Source organism: Gasterosteus aculeatus, chromosome Y, assembly GCF_964276395.1.
Source record: "Gasterosteus aculeatus chromosome Y, fGasAcu3.hap1.1, whole genome shotgun sequence".
In the NCBI taxonomy this organism is placed as follows: Eukaryota; Metazoa; Chordata; class Actinopteri; order Perciformes; family Gasterosteidae; genus Gasterosteus; species Gasterosteus aculeatus.
This window is the reverse complement of record NC_135709.1, coordinates 14,209,472-14,232,084: the sequence shown is the minus strand read 5'-3', so window position 1 is coordinate 14,232,084 and position 22,613 is coordinate 14,209,472. Positions and strand designations below refer to the sequence as shown.

The 22,613-nt window shown below is 44.0% G+C and overlaps 2 protein-coding genes across 3 annotated transcripts; one reads left to right on the top strand and one right to left on the bottom strand.

Moving 5' to 3' along the window:
• Positions 1-357: 357 nt before the first annotated feature.
• Positions 358-2,944, bottom strand: LOC120812685 (protein C19orf12 homolog). 2 transcript variants are annotated; one of them, XM_040168845.2, is made up of 3 exons: positions 2,851-2,944; positions 1,118-1,278; positions 358-1,039 (listed from the first exon to the last, which is right to left on the bottom strand). In XM_040168845.2, exons 2-3 carry the CDS (start codon positions 1,275-1,277, stop codon positions 774-776), a joined length of 426 nt encoding a protein of 141 aa, XP_040024779.1. In that variant the 5' UTR covers position 1,278; positions 2,851-2,944; the 3' UTR covers positions 358-773. The 2 variants fall into 2 exon arrangements, with proteins under 2 accessions (XP_040024779.1, XP_040024778.1); XM_040168844.2 differs by lacking the exon at positions 2,851-2,944 and adding an exon at positions 1,653-2,168.
• Positions 2,945-3,055: 111 nt separating this feature from the next.
• Positions 3,056-9,691, top strand: LOC120812684 (unconventional prefoldin RPB5 interactor-like). The gene is made up of 11 exons (XM_040168841.2): positions 3,056-3,193; positions 4,003-4,037; positions 5,652-5,730; positions 5,886-6,021; positions 7,072-7,163; positions 7,248-7,314; positions 7,425-7,602; positions 7,702-7,930; positions 8,035-8,186; positions 8,288-8,531; positions 8,946-9,691. Exons 1-11 carry the CDS (start codon positions 3,122-3,124, stop codon positions 9,132-9,134), a joined length of 1,473 nt encoding a protein of 490 aa, XP_040024775.2. The 5' UTR covers positions 3,056-3,121; the 3' UTR covers positions 9,135-9,691.
• Positions 9,692-22,613: the final 12,922 nt, after the last annotated feature.

The following is a 22,613-nucleotide window of genomic DNA, read 5'->3' as shown; positions in this document are numbered from 1 at the left end:
TGTATGGTTCTTGGATCCTTCGGTTTAATGCGCACACAAGCTAGACGCTCTATCGTCAAACACATTTGGATAAACCAGACTATAATAACCTAAGTTGAATAAAGATTATAAAGGGGCCTGTTTCATGGTTACCTAAAGTTGAGCTGTCAAAAGTGCATACAAATGAACAAGCAGCCTGAGAAGCTGAATGATTACGTTAAGATGATTGGACCATCCAGAAAACCTAAGGATCCTTTTTCCATTTTAACAAATTGGTTTGGGAATATGAGAACTTTACACCAATAACAGCAGCAGCAAAGAAAGTGAACTGCGAAGTAAGATAAAGAACTTTTGAATTTAACTCCAATGAACAATGTGTGTGAACCAGTGAAACACACCAACCTTTTTATTTTGGATTCCTTTAAATACAATATAAAGAGCGGAGATGCTGGTCAAATCATTGACAATAAACGTAATTTACCATCAAATTAAAATATTTCAAACTGTACAGTTGGTGCTCATTCCATTCATGATCTTTTGTATTTAAATATTATCATAAGTGCCATGAATGGATAAATAAGTTATAAGTCAACTGATGAGTGTATTTTCAATTCCATTAAACAAATCCAGTTATCCATCCATTTTCACAATAATCTTATTACTCAGTGTAACCTGTAACCAGGACTGTCATGGCGTCTGTGCAAATTTACAATATTTGATTTCCCATTTGATAAAGAGTCTCTCCAGCATGACAAAAACAGTCTTCTGAACCCCTGAATCGGGGTCGGCAAACACTAATCCACGTAGTGCACCTGCGCCTGCAGCTCTTTGGAGATATACCCCAGAAGGGTCGCCGTAAGCTGCTGCTTCAGGGTGGCGTTGCCCATCACCAGAGCAGTTAGCTGAACCAAATCTGTCCACTGGATGTCTCCCATGACCGCCAGGAGATCGTCATAAAGCTTCTGCTGCTGCTGAGGACTGAGCTCCATGATGATCTGAGGCAGCGGCTTGAACTGTCCGCTGGTCATCCAGCAGCCCAGGAGGCCTCCGACAGCCCCGCCTGCAGGGCGAGAGGGTTCAAATACACGTACTGTAAAGGTACCCAGGCTGCAGTGACTGTTGCACTTTCTCCACCTACCGACTGCGATGCCAAGAGGTCCCCCGATCAACCCTCCTGCGAAGGCCAGACCCCCAGCTGCTGCGGCCCCCTTCCCGGAGCCCCTCACTGTGGTCTGGACTTGCTGATTGGCAGATAACTCACAACACAGCCTCATGACATCATTGACTCGGTGACACATGCTGTGGGTCAGATTCGTCATTTCAGAAGACGTGACAGAAATGATAACTACAGGAACAATCTGATACGAATAGGATAAGAAATCAGGAACACGTTGTCTGTAAAAGTAGCTGGAATACAATATCAAATCAGCTGATTTACAAATCAACAATGTACAGGGTGACATCAGTAAATGGCATAAATTATCCTGTGTAAGTATTAAATATCGTGGCACACAGTCATTATCTATTGTAACGCTAGGCAGACCAGTATGATAGCTGATTGCATCAGAAAGCGTCAAAAGCCAAAGGTTAACGTTTCAAAGTTTCCGTCGCCCGGTCAACAAAGTAAAAGACAAAGTTTATAGTAATAACTACAGTAAACCGCATCAACGTACCTTGCTGCCTCATGAAATCCTCATTGAAACGTGTAAGGCTTAAGTTGAGATGCTATTATTATTATCAACTATGCTCACTGGTCGGCGGTTCCTGATTTCTGAGCTTGCGTGACTGTCACCGCAATGGCTGATGGGAGAGGCCCCAATGCTGCGTTCAGGAACATTCGACCAATCCCGGATTCCAAGTTTTTTTGTTGATGTATTTAGATGAGACAGCGAGTCACTGAAAATGCTCCTTACGTTATAATGGATTATATTTGATTGACGTGCAAGTTGTGATTAAAATGAATGAAATGAATGAAATACTAAATATAAGAGGTAAAGCAGGGATTATTAGAATTTCTAATGGGCTCATATCAACAGTTAGCTTACACTAGTAAAACTGGTACAAGTCAAACTTCCGATAGCAACTGAAAGCAACACAAACAGCCAATCAGCGTCCAAGAAGAAGTGGGCAGAAACCATGGGTGCATTGTATTCATTAGCAAACTTGATTACCACGACTGTGACTCAGAGCTACTTCATGTGTACAGACATCTGATTACTATTATCAAACTATAGTGGACTATCATAGGGACACGTGTGTGTTCAAATAGTATCTGTAATAATAACGTCTGTGCAGCTGCAGACTGATTCACCTTTACGAAGGTCGAGGAAAACCAACTTGTGCTTTTCTAAATAGACAACTCCCTGACAGGACAGTGGTCGTGCTTGTTGTCACCGTGCTACTGTGAGTTGGTCAGTGCTGCTGCAGGGTTTCAGCTCGTTAAAGTCGACTGTTTACATTTGTGCGATCATCCACATTTTACCCAGACAACACCGCGGCAAGCAGAGGAGCAGCTGCGTCAAGATGGCGTCACGGGGCCGAGGAACGGGAATTCTAACATGTTGCCTTCAAGATAAAAGTTTAAAACGGGACTGAGGTGTTTATCTTGTGGTCTGTTTAGCATCAATAACTTGATAGAATATATATTTGTCATAAATAATGGAGAATGGAAAGCAGCAATATGCTGAACAGTAAAATGCAACATCAAATACAGAAAAAATGTAACACGCATCATTATTACGAGTATTTTTTTTAATTCAGAGTTCTTTTACTTTTTGATCTTCTAACCGGAAGCGTCGTGGTGACGCCTCGCGTCTTGACGGCTGAGCGAGGTACATGTCGCAGCAGGAGGGACGAGGACTGTTTGCTCACCTCTGGATATCAAAACCGTGGATATTTTTGGGACGTCATGCAAAAATCCTGAAATGAGAGTGTGAAATGTCATCGCCCCCGAACGTCAGGATAATTATCACCGTCCCGTTGATGACTACGAGCAGAACGGGTCCGAGGAACCGCCGCGGCTGCATTCATAAACACTTCTTCAGGACTCACTGCAACCCCTGAGCTTTTGTTTTGGGCTCACACACAAAAAAGAAAAAACACACACACACATTTTTTGGTTCTCCCGTCGTGCACGTTGACAATGGCTGCAAAGGGTCAAATGAACGTGGAGCATCTCGGCGGAGTTGCCAGGCTCCGAGAGGAACACCAGAAGGTAAACGAGCCCCCCTTCCCCTGCTGACATGTGTGACGCTGCTAGCCAGGAAAACACGCGGCTCCCCGAACCCACCTTTAACGCATTAAACACACACAAACACGTGTGTGTGCACTAAGCTGCATTAGTGCGCCGTGAGTGAACCGTTCTGACTGCCCCCCCTTCTTCTAGAAGCTTCGCTGCAGCCGCTCACATGTTCAAGTTCTCGTTACTTTAAATGTCGGCAGCGGGGAGGTGTGTGTATGTCCGTGTGGTCTCTCGGTCACTTTGGGCTCGTCGGTGGCTTCCAGACTGTATAAAAACAAACAAAACCCCCGTCTGTTTTTGAATGAACTGTTCTGATTAACAGAAAGTACGATACTAACACCCCCATCGCTCCCCCCTCTGAGCCCATTCAGCCAGGAAGTCCGGCAGTTACATTTGTTTGAATACGACGATGACAAAGTTTAGCATGTAACACAGTTGTGTGAAACACGTGCTTTGCATGAGCTCACATCCCCCGGAGAAGGTGTATTAGTGCTGATCGGACCATTTGAATGGTGTCTGTGCAGCTGTGCGTGGCCTCCTTTGTCTGGTTGTGTGCGTGTGTGTGTGTTTTTTCTGTGTGTCTGGTTTTTCTGCTTTCTATGTGTTTGCATTGGTAGTAACGTTAGTTGCACTACCGGTTAAAACACTGATCAGTGATGTTTAGCGTTGTGAAATCTGGTATTATTCACAGCGTTTTTACCACGTCTTGCAGATTGTGAACCTTGACACAAGAGTCTGCATTGTGTAGATGTGATTGTTATTGACCTGATTTGTCCTAACAGGTGGTGAAAGACTGTGAGAGTCGGATTCTGCACTGGTAAGCATTGAGAAAGTCACATATACTATTTCAATCAGTTGCATAGGAAGGGTTGACACACATTGTCCCTGAGTGATCCATATCTATAAATTAATTAATTTTAAACAAATGAAGGAATATTTTGCCCAAAATTATGCTCCTGTCATTGTCCGCTAATTTCTTTCACAAAGTTTGTGTTTGTCAGAGGCACAGAACGGCATCATTTATTGCCTAATGCTCGCCACGAGATCAAGTGTGATTCTGTGCGTTACTGATGCTCTGTGGTTTGAAGCGCCGGCTCGCGTCCAAATCAACAAACTAAACACTACTAAACTTGGCCAATCAGAGGCATTTGTTAAGTGCACCCTAATTAGACACTTCTACCCTCATTTGCAGTGCACGAAGGGACGTTTCCAACACCCCCACAGTCCGTTATTGTTTGTTGAACTGTCAGATGGGCTGAAGGCATCTTTCCACCTTTTTGTAGTAGCAAAGCAGCAGGTTTAAGACGAGCTTTCATCAAAGGAAGCAGGAGAGATTCTAGAAACAAACTGCAGCGCAAACACTGCTTAAAGGATCAGTACAAAATACTCAATAACGTAATCACAACTCCGCATTCCTACTGTCAGACTCCCCGACCATCGGACAGTCACGTATTTGACTGACTCGAGCGATTCTCAGGGACTTCACGTCTCTCTGACTCTACCGTTGTGTTCAGTTGGACCCACTACGGAGGGACAAAGTCCAGTGTTCATCCCCCGAGGAAAACAACACCTGCAGTCGGTAAATACAGGTGGAGCGCACACACACAAACCGTGTGATTTTGGAACCATGTTTGTTCCTGGTGAACAGTGTGGGACTCTTTGTTGTATGTTTATGTTAAATACACAACATCCGGACAAAACTAGAAGTAAAACAAATACAAAAACCTTTATTGGTCCCACTCGAGTGTCTCCGTGCCGATTAGGTCGTCCAGATAAGCGCTTTCGGTGTCATTTGTTTTCTTTTTTTTGACTAAGGCCCACTGGAACGTATGATATCTTTTATCGAACAATCAAATCTACGCGATAAAGTCAATGAGGGCCTGTGGAAGTACGTGCTTTTCTCCGGCCGCGACACACGTTGTTTATCACTCAAAGCGAATGTGTAACTTCCAGGTTTACAAACTGGTTTTGTGCTTTTCACTGGAGAAAGAACCCAATCACAAAGCCCAAATCTAAATGTTTACAGGAAGTAATGTTTCTGTGGTGTGAATGTGCATGGAAGAAGGCCGCGTAGTGGAGCTACAGCTGCTCTTTTTTTTGTCAATCTATTGTCATGATTTTCTCTGAAGCTTCACATTGTCCGGTGGTAAATGGATAAAAATAAAAAACGGCGACACATTGAGGCCTCTTTGGTTGAAGTCTCACTTTGAACTCTCGTTTTGCCCCTGAAGGAGGGAAACCAGCTCTCCCTCAGTACTCCACAGCTGCCTCTTGCTTCCCATTGTTCTCTTTTAACATCCTCAAAAATAAACCAAGCCAAAACTATTTGGATAACAAAGGCTTCACATGAGATCTGTGGCTTCAAATGAAAAACCAACATTATTTTTAATAGGTTATGGGTTATCCTCCTTCTAAAAACATGCTTCTGCAGGAAGAAGGTGTCAGGTGACTATGAGGCCCTGACCGAGCGCCTTCAGACGCTTCCCGATCAGCTGTCTTATGACATCACGGTGAGTGCTGGCACGCGACTCGTGCAGTGTGGGGAGGTTTCTAAGATGAACGCCACTTTATTTCTCCCTTTCTCCTACTTTCATGCGCGCACATTCCGCCACCTGCATCATTAACCGCTTCTCTCTTGTTTTTTCATCCCCTGTGCTATAAACAGGTGCCCTTTGGCCCCTTGGCCTTCATGCCCGGGAAGCTGGTGCACACAAACGAGGTCACGGCGTTGCTCGGTGACAACTGGTTCGCCAAGTGCTCCACCAAGCAGGCTCAGAAGATCGTCGACCACAGGATGAAATGTGAGTCCTTGAACGTTTTGAAATATTGCTTTTTGTCCTCCCTGTTTCAAACTGACTGCAGCCGCTGAACACTTCTCTCCTTCCTCCAGCAGAGGGCGCCGCTGCATCACTTCTCTCTGAGAAACTGTCAGCTGTTATCTACTACAGGAATACAAAAAAAATATTTAGAGTTACTAGAATTCCTTCTTTTTCACTGATATGATACAGTTTTAAACTGTCATGCTGCTTCTGAACTGTTCGGAGCGTTTTGATTTGATTCCCTGTGCCTCCCCAGCACCCATATGTTGCATTGTCAATGCCTCTGTTGTACACTTAAAATAGTAATACATATGTTTTCCTCTCCTCTGATCAAAACTAGTCCCGTACATGCAGCACTAGTGTTTGATTGAGAGCCAGAAACCCTGTATTTACATCTAACGTGTTTCCCCCCGCTGCTCGTTCTCCGTTTGGAAAATCTTATATCAAGTCAAATGGGCCCGAGTAACGATGTCTGATGTGAACATTATTAGAGTGTTTAGTGAAGCAGAAACATGCTGCCACAGCCCATCCGCAGCCGTCTACCCCCCCGGACCACCACCTCCTCCCCCCTCCTATCTCCTGACCCTGCCCTCCACGCAGCCCTATTACAGAGCTAAGTGCTGTAATACAAACATGGCTGGCTGAAATGTGTCAGACAGCGGCTGAGTTGTCAGGCCTTCTGTGTTTGACCTTTCCTCACTTGTGATGCACTGACTGGAGGGGCTCCCAATCGCCATGGAAACAGGGCCCCTCTGCTGTTATTAGTAAAAGGGCTTAATTGTTGTCAAGATTTAATGATCCGAAGTAGTATTGAGGGCAGAAGATTTTATGAACTGTTTGTGTCATCATTTTTTCCCAACGTCCCTCAGCCCCCCCAACTTGTTTTGGATTTTAACTCTTCATCGCCCGGTTGCAATTGTTATATTTATTGTTTAATTTGAATCCATTAGCCTGCAGACAGCTCATGCACAGTGGGTTTCCAACACTCTGAATGCATATTGTGGCGATAATGTCCCTTTTTTGTTGTTGCAGATGTGAAGAGTGAAATCAGTGATCTTTCAAAGACAATGAAAAACTTTGAAGCCAGGGTTGGACTTGTGAGGGATCTGGAAAGCATCTCATCCGTACGCTGCATTACTACAAGGTTTCTCACGTATGAAATGTGGACATTAAAGGCAGCAAACGCACTGACTTTGCTTATTCCTCAGAGTAAAGGGGACTACGTGGACATTAGAGAAGACACCGAGAACACCAGTGACATTGCTGTCACCAAAGGTATTTTTCTTATTAATAGATATGATCTCATTTGTCTTTCTTTATGAGAAGGCAAACAAAGCTTCTACAGATACCCGGAGTGACATCACCCTCTCTTCCTGCTTTAACAGGAAAGCAGAGAATAGCTCACAAACCAAATTCTAAGCCCAAATTGGATGCTGTCTTGGACCTAAAAGAGGAGGATGAGGAGAAAGAGGGCAGCAGAAAATGCACCACGACTGAAGAGGAGTTGTGGGCTAGATTAGATGAACTGGAGAAGCTGGAGGAGTTACAAGATGATCACGACAGGTAGAGGAGAAGACACTGTTTCCCTTGTTAGTTTAATAATTGCACATCTTCTATCCTCAGGCAAAATGAAAATGTCTGCTGGAAACGTTTTCCCTGCAGGTTGTCTTATAATGCGAACATGAACGGGGAGGACACGTCGTCCTTATCCTCGGAAGAGGAGAAGGAGGGAGACGCTGCTCCTGCGGTAAATGAACTCGCTCACAGCGAAGCGCGAGCGAGTTCAGGCAGGAAAGCTGAAGAAGCAGCAGCAGAAGAAGACGACGACGAGGAAGAGGAAGGCAGCTGTTTGCCAACCATTTTCTTCTCGCACACCATCGAACCCAAGAAGGTCAGAGGGATAAACAACTTGTGTTCCACAGAGTGCGTCTTTGTTTCTTTTGGTTCTGCTTTGTTGACGCTCGTTTTACCTCCAGTGTGTGCGTTGTGCTTCAGGTAAGGATAAACACAGGAAAAAACACCATGTTGAAGTTCAGTGAAAGGAAGGAGCAGAAGGAACACTCCAAGAGGAAAAAGAAAAACGGACACAGCAACGGTCACTCCCATCACGAACTTCACAAGATCACAACGCCGGTGGACATTTACAGGTGAGAACGGGGCTACGTTTAAAGATGCGATCGTGGTCTACTGCAGCCCGTCCCACGAGGTTCCTCCTCCACGAGCCTCACCCAAACCGCTCTGCCGCCAGGTTGTTTGTCGACGTGAAGAACGGGGAACCCGTCCCCAGGAAGTCCATCCTGAAGTCGCGCAGCCGGGAGAACAGCGTGTGCAGCGACACGAGCGAGAGCAGCGCGGCGGACTTCGAGGAGGGGCGCCGCGCGGTCGGCCGCAGCTTCAGCCACGACGAGACCACGCAGAGCGACACCAGCGACGGCGTCACGGAGGAGGAGAGTCCCACGGCGGCCCTGCTGCACCGCGCCAGCCGCTTCGAGGTCAGCACCGCTTGCTCGCCCCGTCGGTTTTTAGCTCCCGCTGCCTATTTTTGTCTCTCCGCTAAGTTTCCGTGTGAAGTCTCAGTTAAGAGTGTGAACGCAACGTGCCTATATTATGAAATGGTTTGTGAAAATTGCACCTTTGAGCGTCGAATCCCTTAATGAGAACATAACAAAAACTCCCACAGAAGCCTCTTAAAATTAAAATGCGAGCCGGCATGCTGTTGAGCAAGCGTTAAATGTTTTGTCTGAAGAGGAAAAGTGAACGAGGAAGGCCAGCATGAAAACGGCGCAACGCCTTTCGTGACCCCTGAACCTTCAAGCATCAGTCACATGACACCACATCACCTCTCTCTCTCTCTCTCTCTCTCTCTCTCTCTCTCTCTCTCTCTCTCGCTCTCTCTCTCTCCTCAGGCCTTTTCAGGCACGGTGGTCGAAAAGGAGCCGATGCCTGCAGCGGTCCCCTACCTGACCATCAGTCCACCGGCGCTGCCGACCATTCTGGAGAGGAAACAGGAGGAGGTGGCGCCCGACGTGGCCCCGCCCCAGCAGGCCCCGAAGAGGCTTTCCAAGTTTAAAGCTGCCAGGTTGCAGCAGAATTGACTGTGAACAGTAATTATCTGTATTTCACTGTGGGATTCTTTTTTCAACAACTGATGAATCTTCTTTCCTTTTCTTCGCGATTCTTTCACTTCTGTCCATACGGGGTTTCATTAACGTTGTCGACTATTCGGTAGATGCACGTCGGCCTCGTTGCCCTCGGTGACCTTGTGTCTGACGCTGCTTTTTAACAAGCCCCAACACTTTTAAACGCAGTCTCTTTTGCTCATCACCCCTGTAGTATAGATGGCACTTAACAATTTACACATCTTTCTGTGGGGCTTGTTCATACCTATTGCTGTCTGTTATTTGTTTTATTGTATCATCTGCTTTTCTGTTAATCAAAGCTATTACCAGTTTAGGTAGGACTGTGCTACTCTTAAGAACAGTTGCTTTGTTTTTACTTCTTTTTCCAAGTGTCGATCCCTTGCCCGCTAGCACTCATTTTACTTCCTCTAAACCTGCCTAATGAATGTATGTATTCCTCTGTGACAAGCTTTATGTAAAGACAAAAGAATATTGATGTAAACTGAAATGAAAAATAGACGATTTTGGCTATAGGTTCTGTTCCCTCTTATGAATTACTGTTTCTTTATGGGAATTTCCTGTTGAACTGGATATGTGAGGAGCTCCGTGGAGCACCACCCCTATGCGCCATATAGAAGCCAAACTCCGTAAGCGAGCAATAACATTTGATCAAAGCCATGCAGCAGACTAAATGCAAAATGCCTGTTCCTGTTAGCTACATTCCAGTCAGAGCGCAGCCTTAATGAAAGAGAGTTGGAATTTCCAATCAAGGCAATCAAACCACAAATCAAGTTTAGTATGGGGTCAAAAACAAAATGTTACTGCTCATGACCAGAATAAAGTTTGATTTAGTGGCAGCAGTTCATGGATTTAGTCATTAAAATACAGGACGTAGTAAAACTAATGCATAATGAGAAATATACGTATAACGTATTCATATTCCGTACAGTAGTAATAAAGCACCACTTTTGGGAGGTAGGAGGGGTGTGGTGGGGGGTGTGCATTTGACCTTTGACCTCATGCACGCGCAAGGGGGCGTGTACAGGAAGTGGCCGTAACCGCCGCCATTTTGCGGTCATGCCCGGAAATGCGTCATTTTACGAGTGGAAACGGAAATACGTCATTTTGGGGCGGGATTTGTAGGGGGGCGTGCACTGTTTAAGCATAAATACGCCATTTTGACGATGACGTGCGGGGTTTTGATTGGAAATTCGCCATTTCAGGGTGTTTTATGCGATGGCCGTTAGTTTTGACCGGAAACACGTCACTGTAGGAGGGGTTTCATCATATATATAGATGTGTTATTCGCAGGGTTCGTACGGTCATGGAAAACCTGGAAAAGTCATGGAATTTCAAAATGGTAATTTCCAGGCCTGGAAAAGTCATGGAAAGAAATAAAATCCTAAAAGTTTTGGAAAAGTCATGGAAATTTGTTATATTTCTATGGTCATGTGGTTCATTTAAGATTACGTTTGAAATCATTCATATGGTTTTAAAGAGACGCAGGACGCTCTGATACTCGCAGCGCAAATAATTCGCACCGCGGCGGTGTAAACGCCTGAAAAGTTCGGTAGCTCAGGAATCATCCAGTGTCAGGGAAGTGTAGATTTAACCGTGGTTGGCTACATATGGAAAAGTGCATCTCATGAGTTACGACAAACAAAGACCCGGGACGATCAGAATATAAGTAATGTGGAGGCGGAACATTATATATTTTAAACATGGGAGAGCGGCATTAACGAGCCGTGCTATAGGAAGCAGACATCACTGCGCCGCTGCTAGTGAAGCTACTACAGAAACCCAATCAGAGGGCGACTGCTAGCGAAGCCACCATGCCGAGCAGCACGTCTCTCTCTTCGGCCACCGGCGCTGTACGCGACACCGACATTGTCCGACGTGCACTGCCCGTCTGCCAGCAGCAGTTCCAAATTGTAAACAGAGGGCGCGGCGGCGTTGCTTCGGTGTTCTTTGTCATTGAGCCGTATTAAGCTGCAGACACGTGACTTAATCTTCCTCCTCGAATGACAGGAGATCATTTGATTCTTTTCATTTTGTGTTTATTTTATGCTGCAATGCGTCAACATAATATACAATTACTACATTCTGTCACACAGCAGATAAACGATATGCTCTTGTGCCTAATGCAGCTCTTCTGTGTTGCACCTACTGCAATCACGACGTAAATACATGGAGACACACAAGGAGCGTCAATCCAACATAAATGCGTTCAATACAAGTTACATATCCTTAGTTCCTGCACAATGACCATAAATTAAATGATTAATATTGCCAAAATTCCAAAGATGTAATACATACACTTCCGGCGCTTACAGAGACTGTGTGTCTACTGTAAACTGTTCATGTATTGTCCATAATTTGAAGTAAAATAATGGAAAACAAGTATTGTTGTAGGCACCGGTATGTTTTCAAAGTATCGTTTTAGCACTGGTATCAGGAAAACCCCAAACGATACTCCATAGTGGATAATTGATTATAACATCTTGAGACCGAATTGAATGGGGGGGGGGAAACGCTGTATGCTTTGGTATTCTCATTGTTAGTTTAAATACTACATTTTCTCACTTTTTCATGTATACACTGAGATTTCACACTTATTTGGCCATGGAAATTGTGTTTGAAGTCATGGAAAAGTCATGGAAATCCACTGGTCAAAATGTGTATGAACCCTTTATTCGCCTCCACCACCAACACACTCATTTTGGACTCATCCACGGGGGTTCACGCTCCAGATGAATTAGGGGGCTATCTTCTTAGCCATCAGGACACAATTTGTAACCTAACAGAGGAAAGCCCTGAGGGTCACAAAGGCCTACCCTCAGGAAAACAGACATCTTAAGTTTTTAACGAGGAATACATGTGTCGACCTAGCACAGCATATTGTGACTCAGCACCCCAACGGTGCCAAACCCTAAATGGCCCCCTGAGATCCCCAGGGATGGAGAAAACACAGTGTGTATATATATATATATATATATATACACACACGCACACACACACACTGGTATAAATTTAAAAAAGCTTTAAAGATTGTACTATGTTGAGTGATACATATTTGTTTTTATATATTTATATATATTTTTAATAGGTATTTACACCTTTTAGAAATAGATGACAGCTCGACGCCTATACATGTGAGTCTTGAAAAACTGAAAAAGGAGGTTGCTGCACTCAGTTGTCTACCACCAACGACTACGTGCACCAACCAGGGAGCTGGCACAGGTAGGGGAAATGGAAGTATGATATAAGATTTCTATATGTTTATTATTTGACGAATCATTCATGGTGATTTTATAATTCTCTTGGAAGAATCGACATCTTGGGAAAAAACGACTGATCGTCGTTATCAAACGGGGGTTGCAGGTAACTGGAGCAATATCAAATATTTTTATGTATTTTATTGATTATTGTTGTTAATGTTGTTATTATTTTTTTTAAATAATGTACCTAAATAATGACCTGTATGCCCCTCCAGTGAAAAAAAAAAGTACATACGGTTGTCCAGTCTGAGAGACCTTCTACAAGGTATGTGACATCATCCATATATATATTATATATATAGACAATTGTTTTATAACATATTTTCTACATGTATGATTGTACAGCAGGGAGCAGCTTGTCCTGTCTACACCAACAAAGGACACATGGAACTATCCAGGATGCTTCAGTACTGTGAATTGTGAATTGTGTCAATTGTGCACCTTTGTGAAGTATTACAGAAGACCGAGATACAAAGGCTACACGTTTATTGCCCACAACGCATCCAGCTTTGACAACTATATTCTGTTGGAATATTTTGTAAAACAGATCACTCCGCAAGTCACCATGAGAGGGAGTAGGGTGATACTGATGTATGACATTTCATAGCGGCAGAGATGGATTGACTCATTCAGTTTCCTGCCCATGCGATGGTCAAAACCCCCCGCTGCCCTAGGGTTCAGTGATGTCGAGAAAGGCTATTTTCCCCACAAGTTCAACACCCGGGAGCATGAGTATTATGTCGGTAAATATCCTGATCCGTCCTACTACGGCTTTGACGATATGAGTGATAGCGATAAGGCGACATTCATGGAATGGTATAATGCCGTTTCAGGAGGAACATTTGACTTCCAAAAAGAAATCGGACGCTACTGTGTTAACGATGTAGAAGTGTTGCGAAGAGCCTGCAGCATCTATCGTGAGACATTCATAGAGTGCACGGAGCTTGACCCCTTCTCATTTACCACCCTAGCATCCAGCTGCATGGGGGTGTTGAAAACCCTGTTTCTCCCAAAGGACACAGTTGCTCTGACGTTTGAGGGGGCATACACTGCTCAGAATAAGACGTATTCTGATGTATCGATGCAATGGCTTGAATATGTGGCCCTCACAGAGAATATCGAGATTAAACATGCTCTCAATCACGGTGAACAGCTTTTTGAGCCGTTCTATGTGGATGGCTATGACTCTGTAACAAACACTTGCTGTGAATTTGCTGAATGTTTTTTCCACGGATGTGTCAAATGCCACGTCCAGAGCGACATGAACCCTGTTACAAAAATCACCTACGGTAGACAATACAGGGTGTTCATGGACAAAATATATTCTCTACAAAAACAACACGGGCTGCGAGTTGTAGTGATGTGGGAGTGTGAGTGGTCTGCGTTAAAACGGACGAGCGGGGCTGTACAGGCTTTTATGGCTACTTACAAAAAGCGTGAGCGTCTAGAGCCTAGAAAGGCCCTCTTTGGGGGACGTACAAACGCTATGAAGCTGTACCGCAAGATCGGTGCTGAAGAAAAAATCCGGTACAAGGACTTCACCAGTCTTTATCCAACGGTTCAGGCTAAAAAGCAGTATCCAGTTGGACATCCTCAGGTTATCCTGAAGGATTTTGAGTCTATTGACAAGTATTTTGGACTCATAAAGTGCACAGTGCTACCACCCAGAGGGCTGTTTCACCCGGTCCTACCATACAGATGTCATGACAAACTCATGTTCCCATTGTGTGGCAAATGTGCTGAGGATTTGAATCAGATTGGCGAGTGCACTCACGCCGACAGAGACAGACTGCTGGCGTGGGTCTGGGTGTCAATTGAACTGCAGAAGGCTGTGAAAAAGGGAAACAGGATTGTGTCCATTGATGAAGTTTGGCATTTCCCCAACAAAACAGACACATTGTTCAGCGAAGACATTCATGAAGTGTAAACAGGAAGCGTCAGGCTACCCTGGCCATGTCAAAACCCCTGACGACAAGGAGAAATATGTCAAAGACTATTTTGAAAAGGAAGGCATTCAATTAAACCCTGACAAAATCAGGGTCAACAAAGCCATGAGAAGCTGCAACAAACTCCTCTTAAACTCTTTGTGGGGCCGTTTTAGTATGCGCAATAATATGCCTGCATGCGAGCTGATCACAGATCCGGCTCGGTTCACACAATTGATGTTTAGTGACCACTTTGATGTGCGACAATTCTGTTTTATCTCAGATGACGTGTCTTTGGTACAGTGGCGACATGCAGACGCCCGCGGTTCCCGTATAAAAGACGTAAACGTCTTTATAGGAGCCCTGACAACTGCCCATGCCAGATTGATGCTCTACGACTTGTTAGACAAACTGCAGGAGAGGGTCTTGTACTGTGACACAGACGGCATTGTCTTTACATCGAGAGGGAGCGACTGGGTGCCGCCCCTGGGGGCATATCTTGGTGACCTGACTGATGAGTTAAACAGCGGAGACATATGCGGGCTGCCTAGTGAAGACTACATCACAGAGTTTGTATCAGGAGGACCCAAATGCTATGCCTATAACACGGTACAGGGTAAAACAGCTGTCAAATGTAAAGGCGTCACATTAAACGCTAGAAACGCCTCCGTCGTCACCCCACAGTCACTGATTGGCCTCGTACAGGCTTATGTAACCAATCACAACACACACACTTTGACCACTGTGTCTGAAACTATCAGGCGTGATAAAAAGAAGTTCCATCTTAAAAACGAGACAGTTTTAAAGCAAGTCAGAGTGGTGTACAATAAGCGGAGGGTGTTGTCTGACTATACAACCCTTCCTTATGGATACTAACAGCGATCATGGATTTGATGCACGACTACAACACCCTTTTAGTTTGGTAGCGAGTGGGCCGTCAAACTGTGGAAAGACTTTTTTTGTCAAGGACATCAATCATAAATCTAGTTGCACTATTAGTTTAAACACCAACTATCTCATTCTGTTTAAAAACCCTAGGGATAAATATCAAATCACACTACTGGCCAGACAGATGTTTCTGGGTAATACTAAATATTTTTTAGAGGCCTTTAATGATGCGACCCAACAATCACATGGGTATCTTCTTATAGATTATAAAGCTTTGACCCCCGAACATTTAAGACTCAGAACGGCTTTGCTATCGGAACAACAGGTTGTGTATATTCCCAAAAAAACAAACAGGCGTTAATAACGCTAAAATGTCATCACGCATGCAGAGGAATTTGTCATTGTTGGAGTTGATATATAAATCTATGCGTCGTGTGCGACGTGTCATTGTTAATAATGCAAGCACGGATTTTATCGACTCTCTGTGTGAGATCGCACTCAATGTATTGAGAGGTAACATTCCTTTGACCGACAAACAATTCGCCCTCTTAAAGAAGAAGAAGAAGATTATCCGACTGGTGGCGGATAAAAAAGTTAAACGGACCAAGAAGAAAAAGACCCTCAACCAGTCGGGGGGCTTTTTATTACCGTTATTAGGAGCTGCTATTCTGTTTATAATTAGTCTTGTCAATAGGCGGGGGTAAAAATGGAGCACACCCCAAAAATGTTTCTGGTCCCCCAGCATCAGATTGGCATAGTAAAGCAGCAGCCTCAGCTTTACCTCAGCATCATCAGCAGGATCAACGAGGGTCTATAAGACAGGCGGTGCAAAATGAGCTTGATAGAGCTATGATTGACGTGTTGAATCAACCTGATACAGACATGTACGAAAAAGCCAAAAAATATTCCGATAAGATACTTGGCTGTGGTGAGACAGGGAGAGCGTGAGAAGGGGGCGTTGCCTTTACCACTACCCTCCGGTGAAAGGGACTCGGGCTCAAATCCTGTCGTTTCAGCAGACGACGTACCAGGAAAAGATGTGATTTTAGGCAATGTGATCAGGCACATACCTAAAAAAAGTAAAAAACATGCCGAATATATTTTGGATGCTTTGAACCACGCAAAAAACGGCATAGCCTGGACAGACCGGGGGGAGATCGTTGTCAACAATCAAACGATCAAAGGCACACATCTGTATGATCTGGTGAAAAGTGCCACGTCCTCGTATAATGTTTTAGACGAATCTAGACCTATCGGGTGGAAGATATTTTTAAAAACACTACCAGATTTAAATATCCCCCTATCTGCTATCCCCAACATGCAGGTTCGAAGGTCTATTGCTGAATATAAGGGGGGGTGATGCAGTTTATGACGGGGGTTTTAATGTTTCGGGGTCATTCAAAACAAAAACTAGGACCAGCCGATCTATAGACAGCACCCCCTTTAAGACACCGAAATCCCTAAAGACCAAATTTTTTAGGAGTGATGATTCGTGGGAAGATTTTTATGATGTGTTGTGCTATTACTGGGTGACACATGTCTTTTTATTATTATTTTTAAGCTTGTACTGGATGCATATTACTTCTTTTTTTATGACACAATATTTGTAATGGTTGTGTATTATTATTATTTATTTTTTTAAACTTTCTACAAGTGTTTGTAATGCTTTTGTATTATCTGTTAGTCTGTTCTTTGTGGATGGAAAAATAAAATTGGTTTTCACAGCTGAAAGTTGTCTTTATATATTTTATTCATAAAATGTATCACAGGATAGTTTATCATTAGATCACACATTGTACACACGTAAAAGCATCCTCACAACACCCTGAGGGTTGGATTTTGTTAACAAAACGACAGACCATTGCATCATTATTGACTAGATTAGGTCCGTACAAAGTTAAAACTCGTGAATAAGACCATCCTTTTTGTATATAACATAGAAAAAACACACAATGTTGACAACAGGTTGTAGTAAAATTATTTTGAACCTGTTTCCTAAGACATAGCCGTACAGTTATAATTGACAAAATTAACAATTTATTTTGGAAACTGTTCATAATCAGGAGGGTTTCCAAAACTGTCAAAGAAATAGCTATGCTTGTATTTTGTGATATAAATCGCCAACCAATGCTCTCCGGGGCTGCTGGACGGGTGCGTATTTAGTCATCACCGGATACTTGCGCAAAGCCTTCATAGGCAGCTGGTCACACGCTAACACGCCCATAAAATCGACCCCCCTAACAACCCGTTTTCGAACAATACTCGTCAGCTCTATGGTGTTCATGGTGTTTAAAAGTTATCCACCAAGACTTGGCGTTGGTTTGATATCTCGATAACGGAGTCAAAAACAGAATAACAAATGATATTTATGGTACGAGGAAGGGCCGTTCTGAAGCGGACCTCCAGGCGCACATTCCCCGTCTTGATTAGTGACACGTTCCCCGACTGCCCGTCGTCAGGCTCCAGATTAAAAAAGAACAGCGAGTAACCGTGACCTAAGTCACCCCGTGTTACAGCCAGCGATCTGTCTTTTAAATGTCGACCTGTTTGAATCATGTGGTAATATTCTCTCACGTACTGGCCGCTCTGGAAGAGTGGCTGTAGCGGTCTCGCTGGATATGCGTGGCCATCAGCGTAAATGCTTAAAAACTCGGTGTCATAGTGTTGGAAATTGAAGGGATTCCGTGTATAACTACCCGTGTGTTGATAGGTAGGCTTACTCCTTTGGCCTACCTGCGCGGCGGAACAATGACACCAGAGAATGAACGGACGTCCAGACGTTTATCTCTTCAGCCATTTAACTCGTGGCATTGTTTAATGCAGGCACGACATGCTAAACTGCCCGCTCACGGGAGAGACGGTTACACATAGAGAAAAGGGGCGGGGACACTGCCCTTATATGGAAGTGGTGCTCTCAATATCACATGACTCAGGAATCAGGAAACAGTTACAGTTACATGCATCCATACACTCTTAACACCGTGTATCCTTCGTTGTCAACAAACCCTAAAACAATAAATTTAGGGATCTGTCCCATGAATAGATTCTCCTGGTTGCAGACTCGGGTCCTCGCCGGAATGGAGAATGATGTCTTTTTCTGAGACCCAGGCGTTAAACTTCTCGGGCCACACCAACCATTTCACGAAGACCTGCTTCTTGCCTCTGGAGATTTTTCTATCCATAATTTTTTCTATTTTAAACACCTTGTTTTTACCTATAATTACTTTTTGTAACTCCGGTTCGTAAAACGTTCCTTTCAACAATTCCCTTCCTAAACCCACCGCGGAGTTTTGATATTCTCACGGTGTCGCCCTTGTTAAATTTAAAGCATACTGTCTTCTGAGGGTACAACTTGTACAGTTGTATGAAGACCGTCTTCTCATTGTCTTTATTGACCGTTGATGGCTGCATCTTTATGGACCTGTGGTGTGAGTTATTATAGGCCTCGACAAGCTCCTGTACTACATCCACATGTCTTCAAGAATTAACGGATGTTAAATATCTCCACATGTGGGTTTTAAAAGTCCTGTTAAAGCGCTCCACCACGCTGGCCTTGGTCTCATTCGATGTTGAAAAATGCGTAATTTTATACTGTGACATTAACCGCTGAAAGTCTTTGTTATAAAACTCTGTACCTTCATCTGTTTGAAGTTTCACAGGTATGCGTCTGTCACTCAGAATGTCTTTAAAGGCTTTTGTGACTGTGAGGCCAGATTTGTTAGAAAGACATCTAACCCACGCATATTTGGAAAATACATCGATACACGTCAGCAAATACCGCACAGTATCATTTTCCTCAGCATATTCACCCATATCAACTAGATCAGCCTGAAACTGTTTGTCAATGCCGCTGACCAAAACCCTATTCCTCGGGAAATGTACGGCTGCCTTGGCGTGTAATGTGTACAAGTCTTGCGCCAGTAGGTATTCGTTAACACTAGATAGTGACGGCGTCACACCGGTACATTCTCCAACCGCATTGCGAAGTTTAGACACACTGCCTAACCCTCCCGGATGGGCTGGATCTAAATAAATCTTCTGTAGAGTCCCTTCCATGATAATACCAAAGTATAAATGACGTTACAACATATTTTATTTCTCTTGTACAAAATGTGACAAGCAGATTGATAGTATAGTAGTATTTTGCCCCATTGAAAAAACAAAAATACATTTTCAGTTATAAAAACACTCAAGAACTTCACTTCATTTTCGATTTCATTTTTTTTTTTAGCATGTTTGATTGTTTTTACACATCAATGTCTTTCGCATCATCATCATCATCATCATCATCATCATCATCGGGTACCTCCCATGCTTCATACGGGTTTGGTACTTCTCCCCACAACATGCCTCCAGTTTTCAGCTCGTCAAGAAGTTCTTCCGCACCCCCCTGGATGCGGTCTGCATCGACCTGAAGGTTATTCATATCCATAAACAGGAGGATGGCGGATATGAAGTTGTCATTCCAGAGCCTTTTCATCAGCGTATCAAAGTGTAGTTCGTAGAACCAGTCACATGGATATAAACACGGATGGTTTTTCTGACTGGGATTATTTGTTTGACAGCCGTAGCAGATCTCTATATTATATTTAACCCAGACCTTGTTCAACAGATGTAGCACCCCGATTCTAAGGTATTCTAGGAACCGTGCAGTATCCTTAAACACCTCGTGAGGTTCACAGAACTTCTTTTCTTCTTCTTCCTGTGTGGCCGTCGGTCCGGGAGGCGAGTCTGAGGTGGGGTGTGAACCATCAGAGATGGAGGTGAAGGAGAATTGGAGAAAGGAGTTTTTTTCATTCATTATTCTGCATGAATTAACATCAGCGACAGAAATATATGCACAACATTAGCGTAACCCACCTGTCATTCATTTAGATGGTTGAGGGGTGAATTATTTTCGGTCTACACATGGTAGTAGATATACCAGGTTGCACACCGCTCGGTGTATTGTCGTAAACAAGGCGTTTTCTAACAGCCCCGTAAGCCTTGCTGACGCTGTCTCTCTGGATAGCTTTGTCAATCTGACTAAACACTTTTTGCAGAGCGGGCCAGTCACACCACTGGACAAAGAACACGAGGGGGAACCATATATTAAACTCTTCAATGGTAAGAGGGTACGGATGCTCTCTCCATCCTCGGCGGCCTCTTTGAGCTACCACATACTCTCTGTCTTCACAAACATTTTAAAAAATGAAATCGTCAGGGCGTCTGTTGTACCGATCTGCTGTGAGATGGTGTATTTTAGGCCCTGTTGTACTATACCACTGAACAGAGTATAGAGATTCTAGAAAACCTGGTTGTTCAAGATCTATGCAGACAATTGATTGAAACTGCTGCCAGTCTTATACAGACATACACCCATGTCAACCCCCCACAGCAGCCTCATCATCAACTGTTTCACCAACGCCCCCTCCTAGCTTGTCTTGGGCCTTGATTCTAGAAATCATCGTGACCGTGCCATCATAGTATTTAACATTATACATGTACCCATAAACACCCTCCAGCTCTAGCTCTACAGCAGGCTCTCTAGAAAGACATCCCTCACGCTTTTTGGCGGCGATTACGCCCACTTCCTGTACACGCCCCCTTGCGCGTGCATGAGGTCAAAGGTCATATGCACACCACTTTAATTAAAGCTGCGGCTTGTGAGCAGAAAGGCTATCACTCCCCTTTTAGTTAAATGGTGGGAGTGCAGGTCTGTGACGGGTCGTCATGGCACAGGGGTTAGAGAAGGTGTGCTGGGAAGCACAAGATTGGTGGTTTGATTCCAGACTGCCCCATGTTCCATGTCGAAGTGTCCCTGAGCAAGACACCTAACCCCTAATTGCTTCCCGGGCAAAAATGTGAAAAAGCCATGGGTTTAAAGTGTAACGTAAGTCGCTTTGGATAAAAGCGTCTGCTAAATGACCTGTAATGTAATGTAATGCTTTTAAACAGGTCCTGAGGTGACTCTGCCCCCCCGATCTCCCCTTTCCTCTCCTTCATCAGGATTATTTCTCCAAAATGAAAATCCAGGTAGCATGAGACAGATTAGGCGATTCTTAACATACAAGAGTTATGTTGGTGAGACACGGATCAATGGATTTATGTTGGTTAAGCTGTGAAGATATATATTGGAACAGAGCAGAAGTACATTGCAAAGAAACCCAACGTACTCGCTGTGTAATGACTTGGAAACCCACCAGGTCTACATTTCAGGGATTACGAGGGATTTGAAGAAGTTGTGAGATGAAGGAATCCGACACTTTTGTTGTCCGGACAGGTGCTCGGGCGTGAGAGGAGGAGTGGAACAGTTTCTCCGCGTCTCACAGGAATGGATTAACCAACACATCAGGCTCGGCTGCTGTGTGAAGGCACGATGCTAAAGATTCAGCCACAGTGTCTCGACACCTGCAGCTGGATCCTCTATGAGAGGAAGTGGGGCGAATCACAGGGGAGGAACCAATGTTCACGTGGTGCACGCTGATGTGACAGCTTTGCAGCTTCCTGACACTTTGATTCTCGCACTGCTGCTGCAAGTCAGTCAGAGTTCAACTTAAACTAACTCAAAATATCACTTTGATGTGTCCTCTTTCCTGTTTGCTGTGGAAAGAATATATATATATAAAATCATTAAAACATTTGTGGAAAATTAGGCTAACTTAACTTAAAATTAGTGCAGGTGAATGTGAGTAAATCATCTTCAGGGAAATTCTGATGGACCTTTGTCACAATTTTATGATGTTTCTTTACAAGGAGAACAAGAAAACACCTGCTGCCCCAATAAAAAGCAAACAAATCTAAACCACAACATCAAGACAAAGGAACTCTTGCTCTCACAAAGCCTTTTTGTTGTTGTTTGTTTCTTTTTTATTATTATCATACCCAAGAATGAGATATGTGTAGGTCTTAACTTAAGGAGCTCTTAAAGGGAGCTCCTGGTGGAAATGTGATGGGTGTTCCAAGTTTCTCCCAATGGAGCATTTTTACCAAATAAAAAGGGAGGCTTATTCATCCTTTCTTCCCCGACACAACATGCCAAACACGCCGTTCGGCTCCATAAAGCAAGAAGCCGATGCAAAGCACGACGCAAGCAACCCGTGTAACACATCTGCATAAACCTGTCTGTAAAGAGCACAAAGTTCATAACGTCCGTTAAAGGCGAATCCATCACGCCATTAAGTTTTCCAAGAGCATAAAAGTACTTCCCTTGAAGGTAATCCCCTTACCAAATTTGACATGCATAATACCGCGTAATGCTTTCAAATGCGCGCACCTGGCCTCCGTCACAAGAAGAAGGATCGATGAGCTCTGCGTCCTGGAGACGGCAGAGCTCATTTTACGCGCGATGCCAGTCGGTTACACTTACACACCAGCGACCAGAT

Bases quoted from the DNA above. Each gene is read 5' to 3' on its own strand.
- LOC120812684 (XM_040168841.2), top strand. From the start codon at position 3,122: ATGGCTGCAAAGGGTCAAATGAACGTGGAGCATCTCGGCGGAGTTGCC. The intron at 7,315-7,424 runs GTATTTTTCTTA...CTGCTTTAACAG, and splicing joins TGACATTGCTGTCACCAAAG to GAAAGCAGAGAATAGCTCAC. The intron at 8,532-8,945 runs GTCAGCACCGCT...CTCTCTCCTCAG, and splicing joins ACCGCGCCAGCCGCTTCGAG to GCCTTTTCAGGCACGGTGGT.
- LOC120812685 (XM_040168845.2), bottom strand. From the start codon at position 1,277: ATGTGTCACCGAGTCAATGATGTCATGAGGCTGTGTTGTGAGTTATCT. The intron at 1,040-1,117 runs GTAGGTGGAGAA...CTCGCCCTGCAG, and splicing joins ACCTCTTGGCATCGCAGTCG to GCGGGGCTGTCGGAGGCCTC.